General features: G+C 41.4%; 1 protein-coding gene across 2 annotated transcripts in view; it reads left to right on the forward strand.

Moving 5' to 3' along the window:
- The window catches only part of LOC137324777 (ADP-ribose glycohydrolase MACROD1-like), an 812,403-nt gene that overhangs the window by 179,472 nt on the left and 619,633 nt on the right, over positions 1-13,298 (forward strand). For both annotated transcript variants that reach the window (XM_067989466.1, XM_067989467.1), the window contains one exon: positions 12,410-12,439. In XM_067989466.1, coding sequence (XP_067845567.1) covers positions 12,410-12,439 — 30 coding nt within the window. The remainder of the gene's footprint in view (positions 1-12,409; positions 12,440-13,298) is intronic.

Here is a 13,298-nt window from a genome sequence, read left to right on the forward strand (position 1 = left end):
TAACTTTCCGGCAGGTTAGTTTTGGTCTACCCTTTGAGAACCTTTATTTGTTTTCCTTTCCCTTCACCCAGCATATACTTTCGTGCATTTTTTTCATTCTTATATCAGACTCGAGTGTAATATGTCTGTGAAGTGTGTCTGCCACAGATATACTCTGTTGCACAGATGACTTGCGTGAATATTACATTTAAAAAAAAATCTGCACTCCCCCTCCCACATGCGTGCACACATACTACAATAAAACATCTTTTATTTACTTGGTTTATTTAAATGGTTTAGCTGCTCCACTGCCTCACGTACTGGTCACAGTGACAACACTGTGCATGATCTTGCAAAATATCACCAGAATGATACCAGGGCTAAAAGGGTTAATTTATGAGGATAAGTTACATAGATTAAACTTATATTCCCTTGAATATAGAAGATTAAGGGGTGATCTAATCGAGGTGTTTAAGATGATTGAAGGATTTGATAGGGCAGGTAGAGAGAAACTATTTCCTCTGGTAGGGGGAGTCCAGAACAAGGGGGCATAACCTTAAAATTAGAGCTCGGCCGTTCAGGGGTGATGTCAGGAAGCACTTCTTCACACAAAGGGTAGTGGAAATCTGGAGCTCTCCTCCCCCAAAAATATGTTGAGGCTGGGGGTCAATTGAAAATTTCAAAACTGCGATTGGAAGATTTTTGTTAAGCGAGGGTATTAAGGGTTACAGGGTAGATGGAGTTAAGATACAGATCAGCCATGATATAATTGAATGGTGGAACTGGCTGGAGGGGCTGTTCCTATTTTCTCCAAGGAATAGGGGCTGTTCCTATGTTCCTATAATAAAGATCACTGTGATTTTTAAAACGATCTCTAAATTATTCAATATTTGGTTGTTTTATAGATGTGAAATATGCAGAAAAATGAACTGTTTGGTTCTGTATGGAACTGAGCTAATCATATTTTCTGCAATAAATTCTTAAGACTGCAATTTTTCAGCAGTGAGAGAGGCCACATTTCTTTCTAATTGAAACAGGAAGAAAGAAATGGTTATCCTTTTCTTATAGGTAGGTTTCGCGGTCTCAATAAAATGTTCAGCTGCTGTATAATACCTTGATTGGTTTCTATCACCTTCTTAATCGATTTGTAGACAACAACCTGAAACATGTATCATGTTGCTAAACATTCGCGTTGTCTTTGCGATGCGGAAGAATCAGGATTTTATGTTTCAACTTCAGTGGTTTGTCCAGGACTGCTCAGTTTGCCATCGGTTGATTCTCGATAAGGAGCTTCTGTGTAACAATTGGTGGTGACTACGATTGAAGACCTCACAATATTGGAACAGATATCAGTATACCACAGATATTTGTGTAACATGTCACGCTACTTGTTGTCAGGAGTGATAAGTAATTCACTAGTCTTGTTTAGCGATACATTAAAAAATAAGAACGTAAGCTGCTATTCTGAAGTACCTAAATAATTTTTTTTAAAAATAAAACTTCGGGATAATTTGAAATGCGTGTATTTGGAATTTTAAAAAGTTTTTTCTAAATGAGTCTTTTCATGGCTTCTTCAAGATTTGCAATCTGAAGAGCAGTCAAAATTCTCCCCGGTTTTTTCTGTTCCATCTTCTCAATGCAACAGCCTCCTGAGAGTTTGCATAAGCAGTCTGTACCCCTTGTGATCTGAAATCTGCTCCTTCTCACTTTCTGCCCAAACAGAGAGATTGTACAGGCTGGGGCTCTTTTCTTTAGAAAAATGAAGGCTGAAAGGTGACCTGATAGAGGTCTTTTAAGATTATGAAGGGGTTTGATAGTGTAGACGTAGAGAAGATGTTTCCACTGCCATGGGGGTGGCCATAAATATAAAGATAGTCACTAATAAATCCAATAGGGAACTCAGGAGAAACTTATCCAGAGAGTAGTTAGATTATGAAACTTGCTACCACAAGGAGTGGTTGAGGCAAATAGCATAGATGCATTTAAGGGGAAGCTTGATAAAGACATGAGAGAGAAAGGAATAGGAGGTTATGCTGATACAGTTAGATGAAGTAGGGTGGGAGGAGGCTCGCGTGGTGCATAAACACCGGCATGAACTAGTTGGGCCGAATGGCCTGTTTTGTGCTGTACATTCTATGCAACAGAGTACAGGGATCTGGGGATTAACAGTTCTCCCACATGCAGCACTGCCAGTGCACAAGTGTAGTCACAAGCTCTCAACTCACTTCAGATAGGCAGAAATATACCTATAGATTGGATACTCAACGGGTTAAAACAACTAATGAAACGTATTTACAAAATCAGGCACGATTGCAAAAATACAGAGAATTAGAATAATCGAGTACAAAGCAACGATGATATGTAACAAATAGTTCACCAGAGCTCTCATCAGCGCTTGTCTAGTGGTTTGAACAATCTCCTGGACTAAAAGCAGGCCCTGAATGCTAGATTGGTGAATGCTAAAAGTCTAGTCTTCACATGCCCCTTAGTAAGAGAACGCTGCCTTGGGCCATATCCCTCTGATAAGGAATTTCACATTCAATTACTAAGACAAATGTTCAGGGAGCAATTTTGTCTGAAAAGCCTTCAGCATCCAGAAAAACTAAAGAACAATAGAAGGACCATGGCTTTTATCAACTTAATTTCTTTGCCGTGGGAAGGTATTTTATCTGAAGAAGGAAAACAAAAGTATTTTAACGATATTGCCAATCAAAAGTACAATTGGTTAAAGGTACACAGTCCCATTAAATTTATACAGGATTATGGAAAATTCATTGTACTTCATTAGGATAAGAGCAAATGCTTTTTTTGATTTTGATAATTTTTCATTTAAAAAAAAAATCTGGACCTGACTCGTTCTCTGCCCAAACAGCCCAGTACTCTCGGATTATCCTGGAGGGCAAAGATGACCTCAGCCTCTTCCTCTTTACCATCAATCACCTCTTCCAAGCTCTCTTCCCTGCCCCCGATGCCCTCACCTCCAATAACAAACGTGAGAAGTTCATGGATTTCTTTATCACCAAAATAAAGACCATCTGTTTAGCTGCCTCAGTTGCTTCCCTGTCTCCTTGCCAAACAAGCCAAACCTTCCTCAGACTCCCTCCAAGCCTAGCCTTGAATCCTTGTCTCTAGTTTCTCCCCCATGCCCTCTCTGAGCTCATCTCATCCACGAGACATTCAGCCGACCCCACAACCCCATTCCCACTAAAATCCTGACCACTCATCTTCCCTTCCATGCTAGCTGACGTTTGAAATGGTTCCCTCGCCTCAGGCACTGTCCTTCTCCTACCCCTCCCCCCACTTTCAAAACTGCCACCATCACCCCTTTCCTCATAAAACCCTACCCTGGATCCTTCTGCTTTCACTAACTACCACCCCCATCTGCAACCTCCCTTTCCTCGCCAAGGTTTTTGAATGTGTCGTCGCCACCCAAATCCGTGCCCATCTCTCCCAAAACTCCCTGTTTGAATCCCTCCAATCAGGATTTTCTCCCTCCCGCAGGATCGAAACAGCCATGACCAAAGGGATGAACAGCATTCTCTGTGACTATGACCACATTGTCGCTACTCGTCCTTCTAGACCTCTCTGCAGCCTTTGGCGTGATTGACTACAACATCCTCCTCCAGTGCTTCCTTCTATTGTCCATCTTGGTGGGACTGCCCTCACTTGGTTCCACTCTTGCCTATCCAATCCTGCTCAGAGAATCTGTACCAGTGGCTCCCTCTTCCCAACCCTGCACCATCATTTTGGGTCTTCCAAGGATCCATCCTTTACCGCTTCCGCTGCCTCTTCCTCATCTGAGTGTTGACCTTTAGCAACATCATCTGCCCATGTGGGTCAGCTTCCACATTTACGGTGATGAGACCTAGCTGTACCTCTCCACCACTCTCAATTCCTCTCTGTTATCAGACAGCTTGCCCAACATCCAATCTTGGATGAGTTGTAATTTTCTCCAGCTAAGCATTGGGAAAACTGAAGACATCATCGTTGGCACCCACCACAAAGCCCGTATCCTCACCACCCCCTCCATCCTTCTCCCTGGTTACTGTCTCGGGCTGAACCAGACTATTGGCAACCTTTGGCAGACTTTTTGACCTAAGCTGAGTTCCTGACCCCATATGCTTTCCGCCATAAGGACTGCCTACGTCCACCTCCGTAACGTTGCCTGTCTCAGCCTATCTGCCGCTGAAACCCTTTTTCACCACCTCCACACTCATTGCTCCAATGCGTTCCTGGCTGAATTACCGTCTTCCATCTTCTGTAAACTATAGTTTATCCAAAGTTCTACGAACCATATCCTTTTCAGCACCAGTTTCCGATGGCCCATTGCCCTTGTCATTGACCTACTCTGGCTCCCGGTTCCCCAGTGCATCGTATTTAACGATCTCACCCTTTTGTTTAGATCTCTCCATTGCCTCACCACTTCCTATCTCTGTAACCCCTCCACCAGTGCAAACCTTTCCTCCCCCTTATTCCCCCACCCCCCCTCCCCCCCCCAGACGAACTCTGTTGCAATTATTACGGTCTCTTGTGCATCCTCCCCTCGCCCCACCATTAGCGACTGTTTTTAGTATTGATCACGGGCTGGTACCTGTTTTCTACCAGGTTAACATTTTAACTTGCCACAAACAAAAGTGTTGATACAATATTTGACCTGCATAATCTGTCTGGACACATTTATTGTGTAGCTGAGTAGAGGGAGACCAATACTGAAAAATTGCTGATCAAACACTTTTGTTAAAAGTCTTGTCATCAATGATTGACTAAACAAGGCCTGGAAGCAATTGAGGCGTCCAGCGTGGATAAACAGAAGTGAAGGCTAATGGCTTTCTGTTGCAGGGGAGTAAAACTGACCCTGGACTTCTAACCCCCTCATTATCAACGTAATCTTGGCAGAGGTCAAATCTCTCAGTGGGATAGCCACAGGCTATTTGAATGAGGCAGGCGACCAAATTTTAAATGTTGGAATTCTGGTTGGCTGTTTCTGCTTGTTTTGTGGAGATCCTCCTACGATGATGAATAACATTGACTAACGTTCCCTTAGCTTAAAATAAAATTGAGGTGGCATGATAATTATGTCATGAGTTTAGAATGTGGGAATTATTACTGACTTCATAAGCGGAGAAGGTATGGAAAACCAGAAGGCTGAATTTGTGCACTCACGATCACCAAAACTCCAACAGCTTTGTTTGACTCTCAGTTTGATGTGTAAATGTCTAGCTATCAATTATAAAAAGAAAATGAACTTCTAATCTTGCTATATATATATATCTGCAAGCATTTGTGCAGATCCAGTACACGCATCATTCCAAAATTAAAAAAAGTTAGCCTAGAGAATCTTCCACATGATTAGGGTCATTGTGTCATGGAGTGAGAGAGCGTTGTTAATTGAGGAAAGTTAAATGGCCCAACTTTATCCGTTTGGGACATAGAGTATCTGACGCAAGTTCAGTCACGGAAACTGAAGCTAACTTGGCAATTCACACGTTGCACTTCAGAAAATATCAGATAGAGGGAATCAATGAATATATTAAAGAAAAGACAGAATAACTGGTTGTGCATCTTGTAGAGAATCAAGACAAACTGCTGGATATGATTAGTCAATAACTCCATTATCTTTGCATTAAGTGATGACCAGGATGGTGGAAGGCAAACTAGATGGACCTTGGTCTTTTATCGTCTAGCAATTCCAATGTTCAGTTTTCTTCCCAGACTCAAATGGTTGTCCATCTCAACTTGCAAATCCTTATAACCTCAACTTAAACTAATGTTACTTTCTCTTTCTTCTATACAACTAGGGGATAAAGTGAAAATAAAACAATTGCAAACATGGTGAAAAATAATATGGTTAATAGTTTTTTTTTAAGAAAAGAAATTGATGTTTGACTTTTTCAGTATTTTACCAGGAATCATGGTCCTAAATTCTGATCTTATCTGGTGCTTGTTTTTTAGATTTGTAGCATTTTCACTGTATTTAAAAAAAAACTCAAGCAAACTGGGCTTCATCAGTCTTAGCTGGGTCCTCTGGATGAGACGGAGAGTGAACAGTTTGGGTTCTTTTACCACATCACTCTAGCAGTCATCTTTCCAGAGCAAGGTGAATGGCATCCATGGGGGCTAAACTATTGTTAGATTTGATTCGGACTCTATATACCTGAATTGAAACATCCATGGTGGAATCAGCTTGTAGCTATTGTGCAGATAGTGCTCGGGTCAAACTTGCCAAAATCCATTCCTACTAAGCCTCCGGATTTTCTATCCGTTGTCCTGATCAGTACGAGTCACTCTTCAGTTTTGTGCTAGAATCCCCATTGTTTTCCACTCCACGAGTGATATTTCATAGCACCAGGGAGCAGCACTGTTCAACAGCAGAGGAGGATAGTGTAACAATAGAGTTCGGAAGGAAAGAATGAACACATAAAAATGATCAAATAAATTCTGAAATAAAATGTGAATTTGTTATGATGTAATGCCTATCTGCTTTACAATTAGAATATCCATTATCTGGATTGTTAACCTCGAGAGAAGAAGGAGGAGAGAGAAAGAGAACAATGAAGTGTGTTCATGCCATAAGCTGATTATAATTGACTTTTCAGGGTCCTCTGGTATTTTCCTGAGAGAAGGGAGAATTGGGAAGACTCCATTTTCTTTGCTGCCATCAGGCTGACATTTAAACCAGAATGCTTTCAAACTGTGAGGCATCGTTAATTTCTTGTTTTCGTTTGCTCCCTTTCACTGTGTGTTGAGATAACACCATTACATTATCTGTGGGACAGCTCTGGACAACGTGTGTTCATTTCAGCAGCAATAACTTCTGTTTTCTGAGATCACAGTAGCTTGTTTGGTTGGTATGGTTTGTAAAGATTGTAGAGGCATTTACTGTTTCCAGTATGTGGATAAAATGTGTAAGGAGTAATTCTAAAACCTCACAGGCCGAGTGAGGAACCTCAATTGAAAGGTGCGTGGCCTGGAGAATTGAGGTTATGATGTTGCAGCCCTATCTCAAGCTCCTTTGAGTGGAGCTTCCCATTGGGAGCATGGGATTGTGCAATCGCCCCTAATGTAGGGAATTCTTCACCAAGGAAAGTCAAGATTGTCGGGGGTAAAATTCTCTGAAACAAGAAAAAAATTGAAGAACTTGTGCTTTTTTATTCCTACAGTTATTGACCTGAAAGAATTCTTTCATTTCAGACGTGTGCATCACTGTGATTCCATTAACTATGAAGAAAAACAGACATTTTCCCGTAATTTGTAAAGAGGGATTTCACCTTCATCGCATTTGACTTTAGCCAGCACTAAAACATTAAAAAAAAGTATTGCAGGTTACTCAATATGACTGTGAACTTAAGTATTTGGGTTTTTCCATGTGACACTTAACGCTGGGCGATTCAGCAACCAAGCCGAAATCACACCTGCCCATAAGTTGCTCCAGGTGATCTTAGCAAGGTTGTCTGTCGCTGCAATTGGCCGTAGTACTTCTGGCTGAGAGAGAAACAAAATTGGCCAGGGTTCCCATGTTCATCCTTATGCAGTGCCTCCTGGTGAAAGGTTTGGTGTGTGAGACTGGGTGAGAACAAGATGGGGCTCGTGCTGTAGCGTCCTACATGGCCTAATAGTCAGTGAATCGTCCTGTCTACCCTCGCACGTGAAGAATAGGCATTTAGACGATACCAGGTGGTAACCAGCGCTTGTGAAATTGTACCCCTACCGGAGCCAGCACTTTCTGGAGAGGAGGGGAGAAAATTGGGTTGCAAAATAACCGTTAAAAAGCCTGGAAGGAGGTCATCTTCACCAGGCAAATGTTAAAGCAGAATTCTTGAGATTTGCTCTTCAACTTTCTGTTTGCTAATCCTAGTTTAGCTGTGATTTACCACTGCTGTTTTCTATTCTTCACATATTTCCACAGTTAAGTTAATTTTCCATGTGTTTTTTTTTGAACTGCAATTTGTAAGGATTGGACAAATTTTTCTTATTGTTGCTCAGGTAGCACAAATACTGGCAATTCACAGCAATATAGAGGTTAATACAACAACAGCTTGCATTTATATAGTACCTTTAACATAGTAAAACTTCCCAAGAGGCTTCACAGGAACGTTATCAGACAAAAATTGACCCTGAGCCAAAGAAGGAGACATTAAGATACGTGACCAAACGCTTGGTCAAAGAAGCAGGTTTTAAGCAGCGTCTTTTGAAGGAGGAGAGAGGTGGAGAGGCAAAGAGGGTTGGGGAGGCAATTCCAGAGCTCAGGGCCTAGACAGCTGAAGGCATGTCTGAATTTAATTTAATGTGTGCTACAATGGATTAGGTGAGCCAATTTGATCCCTACACATTTTAACACCCACGAAAGTCGCTGCTTCTGATCTACTTCCATTTCATCATTTGTGCTTTTACTTAGGCTCTAATGTATTCATTTTCTGTTTGTATTATTTACATTTGGCAGACATTGAGTTGACAATTTTCATAATAGGTTTATTTTCCATATAATTTAAAACTGACTATGATTGAGGAATGAAGAGTTGACATTTTAACCTTTACCTTTGAGTAAAAGTCCATATTAGTTAGCAGAACAAAGAGCTTGATTGGTGCTTTAAAGTTAACGCACAGCCTAATTTGTGTTACATTTTAACAGGTATTGGTTTCTGTGTTCAACTCAATGTTCAACATCTTTATTTTCATCTGAAATCTTTTTTAAATTTGCTTCCTCTCTCCTCCATTTTCTTCTGAAGGCACTGACTCATGCTGGGTTACAGCTCCAGCCATTGCCTGGGTAGCTGCTTTTCACATGTCAACGTGGACAGTGAGGCTCGGCAGAATATCCTGCTTTGTTGGGAGCATGGCAAAGCAAATCCTATCTTCACCTGAAGAACGAACGAACACACGCAAACACGCACACACGAACCGTGGCTGGCGCTTCTCATCTTCTGTTTCCTCCCCCCGAGGGGTAGATTGGAATGAGATCAGCTAACTCAGTGCAGCCCGGACAATGAGTTTTCATTCCTTTTGCTCTTATGGCCAGTGGAACTCTCTTTCCCCCTCCCCCCCAAAAAACTGTTGAGGCTGGGGGTCAATTGAAAATTTCTAAACTGAGATTGACAGATTTTTGTTAGGCCAGGGTATTAAGGGTTATGGAACCAAGGCGGGTTGATGAAGTTAAGATAGAGATCAGCCATGATTTAATTAAATGGCGCAACAGGCTCGAGGGGCTGAATGGCCACGGATTGAACATGTACTCAAAAGACTATGACTGGAAATTTGTTCATGTGATATCAATGGATTTGCCCTTTGAGAATAGGATTTTAAAATTGTTTGAACATTATAAAAGAGTGCCTCCTGACGGTAAGGTGTAATTAGGAACTTGTGTGGATGAACTCTCACTATCCAATGACGTGCTGGAGCTCGAACATGCTGTACCACCCTACTCCTCTGATTTTGATGTTCGGAATATCCCATTTATTAATCTAGGTTTAGACTTGTTTGAAAGAGGTTACGTAATCATTGATCAGGAAAACGATGATGCGGCAATACATTAAATGCTTTGACATTGCAAAATGTAAAAAGTCTTGTGTCAATCATGGTATAGAGCAGCAGTAAGTATTTTGACACACTCAAGGTCAGCTTCTATGTGTTTGATGGTTTTAAAAAGAAGCATCGTGCCCATTTTTTTGAAACTGGATGCAGCATGATATATAATTTATTGATAATGTGTGAAAGGAGCCCTTGTGTTGGATAAGGGCAGTTTATTGGTTTCAAAATGCTGAGATGCAGCAATCAGTCTTATCACAGTAATTGCTTTCAGTAATATTAATTAAGATGGGACACTCATTATAATGGTTCCTAACAATATTCCATTGAAACTTGCTTCTTGCTGACCTTATGGTGATCTCTCTGCCTTTGCCTCAGATCACTTGACATGCATTTGGACAGGAAATTACACTTTTAAAAGAGTAAATCAAAGTCAGGATATGGGTGAAAAATGTACAGCAGAGTAATATGTCAATTGACAAGGTAGATAAGTGTTTATTTTGAGAAGAGAAAAGGGCAGCCTTTGGAACACAATGAGCAGAGTACAGTTAGACTTGAACATCAGTTGCTGTTTTAAGTTATCTGTGTTTGAGTTTAGTTTTTCTTCACCATAGTCACATGCTTTTTCCAGCGCACATTAATCAGACAAAATACCATACGACAACCAGCAATAGCTTCTGAATTTAGCAGCACACAGCGAAGGGGTACAAATATGAAGGATATTTGATTTGAATGAGTCATGAATGATAGATTGCTTGTTTATACCTGTAATGGTGTATTCATGGAAGGAAGGTTCTGTTTCTATGCCTGGTGTGAAACTCCTGACTCTTTTGATTAATGAGTGCTGAGTGGAAATAAAAATAACACTTCTTGTCAAGTATTTGCAAACTTTTTTTTTGTTTTAGTGAGGCAGATGTCATTTGCAATACAACGCCAGTGCTCATAGGTGACACAATTGATTTGATTCAATGTGGGTTGCCTCTATGTCTTTTTTGTATGTAACTAAAGGAAGAAAGTTTTCCTGAATGTTTCTCCATTGAGACTTTCCCTTTTGACCAGAACTGTATAAAACTGTGCATGTTTCCAAGCTACAACATGTGATACTTATGTTAACACTGTTTTACTAGAAGGAAGTAAACTTTTGCATCATAAAAGCCATTGACATGTTGAAAGCAGAAAGGCATTCCTGTTACATTAAACTATTTCAGTGTAGTATAATATTTCAATAATATTTCCATTTCCACCAGCAACTGAATTGAACTTCAAATATGTATGTCTGGGGTGAAAACTAGAATGGGCCAGCAGCACCCCTTCCTACTGCAAGTGCCAGGAGTTTTATCACTACCCACTCAGCCACCTTTGACTTTGGCCCTTTTATCTGTCTAATCAGTAAGGATTCAGTCAGCTCACCGACACAAACGACGCTGCGATGTCACAACAGCTGCAGCTGCCATTGCTACTGCAGTATTTCAGACAAGATGTTTTTTTTTCTTTTGCGATTTTTTTTTTTTGTGAAGATATCAAATCTCATTCGTCTTCTCTCATGGCCACTCGCCACCTGTGGCCCTGAGGGGTGGGTGGTCAAACACTGCCCAGGCTTTCAATGATGCCGTTGTGAGCTAGCCACTCTGCAGCCCAAGGATGATTTTCCATTTCCACACATGGAAGTGCACCTTAGCCTTCGCTTGTGGTTGAGCTTAGAAGCTCAGTTGTGTTGGTTTGAACATGTGGCACACTACATTGGAACCGCAACCAGTTGTCATGCACTTCAGCTAAAATTTGAAGTTCTATCTGATTATTAGAAATGACTCAATTGCCAAATTGCAGAAATGCCCAAATTATCCACTGCTGTGTAGTTTTCCAGTGCTGTTATTTGAATGTCAGAAGATTTCCGATCAGCATCCGGGATTGAAAAGGATGCTGGTGTCCATCAAATAAAAGATTCAGAAACTGATCCAGTGGCATGTTAACGATACATGTATCAATCAGCATTGTGCACCTAACGTGAAATATCAAATCCTTTACAGGGTGTAGTGCGATGCTGGAAATGATCTGTTCACCTTTATGGGGCATTTTCCACAAATTATATAGTAGAGACATGAAACGGAGAATTAAAATATTTTAAAATGAAGGGACCGAAAATTAAAAATGTTTGGCTCACAACAAAAGAATGCATTAATTAAATCATGGCCTTCAAAAGGGAACTGGATAAGTACTTGAAAGAAAAAAATTTGCAGAGCTACGGGGAAAGGGCGGGGGAGTGGGACTAGCTGGATTGCTCTTGCAGAGAGCCGGCACGGACCCGATGGGCTGAATGGCCTCCTTCCGTGCTGTAACCTTTCTATGATTCTAAAAGGAAAAAAAACCCTGCAAATGCTGGAATTCTGAAACGAAAATAGTAGTTGCTGGAAATACAGAGCAGGTCAGTCAGCATCTGTAATGCTGCTTCTCTTTTCAGATACTGACTGACCCGCTCTGCATTTCTAGAAATATCGGTCTTCACACAAGCATCGCATGTACTTCCCTGCAGCGTGTAAACTGTCAGACTGCTGCACGCTCTTTCACATCAGCACAAGTAGAACAAAGTTCAAAAGCTTATTGATTATGAATTGATGAAACTAGCTTGAAATTGAGGGGCGGAGGGGCATCTTCACGGGCCGCGGAGTGATAACATAATCCTTCTGTAGTGGCATGTTAGATTATTTGTTTGTAGTTTGAGTTAGCACAAGTTAAAGTGTTTGATGAAAGGTCATTGACCTGAAACGTTAACCCTGTTTCTCTCTCCACAACCTGCTGAGTGTTTCCAGCATTTTCTGTTTTTGTTTCAGATTTCCAGCATTTCCAAAAGCAGTATTTTGCTTTGTTCAAGTGTTTTGGGTGTTGACTTGTTTTTATTTTTTTTTTGCAGCAAACAAAAGTCTGCTCGGAGGAGGTGGAGGTAAGTTTTTGTTAATTCTGCTCAATCTTGCTACTTTATAATAGTTTCTAATGGTGCGATTTACCTATGCCTTCTTTGATTGTAATGTTATAAATGCTTTATAAATATTTGCTATGATGACCTGAATTTGCTTTGTTTTTAACCACTTTTCGATGATATAATTGCTACACTTCTTCATTTTTAAAAAATGTGTTCATGGGATGTGGGTGTCACTGGCAAGGCCAGCATTTATTGCCCATCCCTAATTGCCCTTGAGAAGGTGGTGGTGAGCCGCCTTCTTGAACCGCTGCAGTCTGTGTGGTGATGGTTCTCCCACAGTGCTGTTAGGAAGGGAGTTCCAGGATTTAGACCCAGCGACAATGAAGGAACGGCGATATATTTCCAAGTCGGGATGGTGTGTGACTTGGAGGGGAACGTGCAGGTGGTGTTGTTCCCACGTGCCTGCTGCCCTTGTCCTTCTAGGTGGTAGAGGTCGCGGGTTTGGGAGGTGCTGTTGAAGAAGCCTTGGCGAGTTGCTGCAGTGCATCCTGTGGATGGTACACACTGCAGCCACAGTGCGCCGGTGGTGAAGGGAGTGAATGTTTAGGGTGGCGGATGGGGTGCCAATCAAGCGGGCTGCTTTATCTTGGATGGTGTCGAGCTTCTTGAGTGTTGTTGGAGCTGCACTCATCCAGGCAAGTGGAGAGTATTCCATCACACTCCTGACTTGTGCCTTGTACATGGTGGAAAGGCTTTGGGGAGTCAGGAGGTGAGTCACTCGCCGCAAAATAGCCAGCCTCTGACCTGCTCTTGTAGCCACAGTATTTATGTGGCTGGCCCAGTTAAGTTTCTGGTCAATGGTGACCCCCAGGATGTTGAT

The sequence above is a fragment of the Heptranchias perlo genome, chromosome 8 (assembly GCF_035084215.1).
Source record: "Heptranchias perlo isolate sHepPer1 chromosome 8, sHepPer1.hap1, whole genome shotgun sequence".
NCBI lineage: Eukaryota > Metazoa > Chordata > Chondrichthyes > Hexanchiformes > Hexanchidae > Heptranchias > Heptranchias perlo.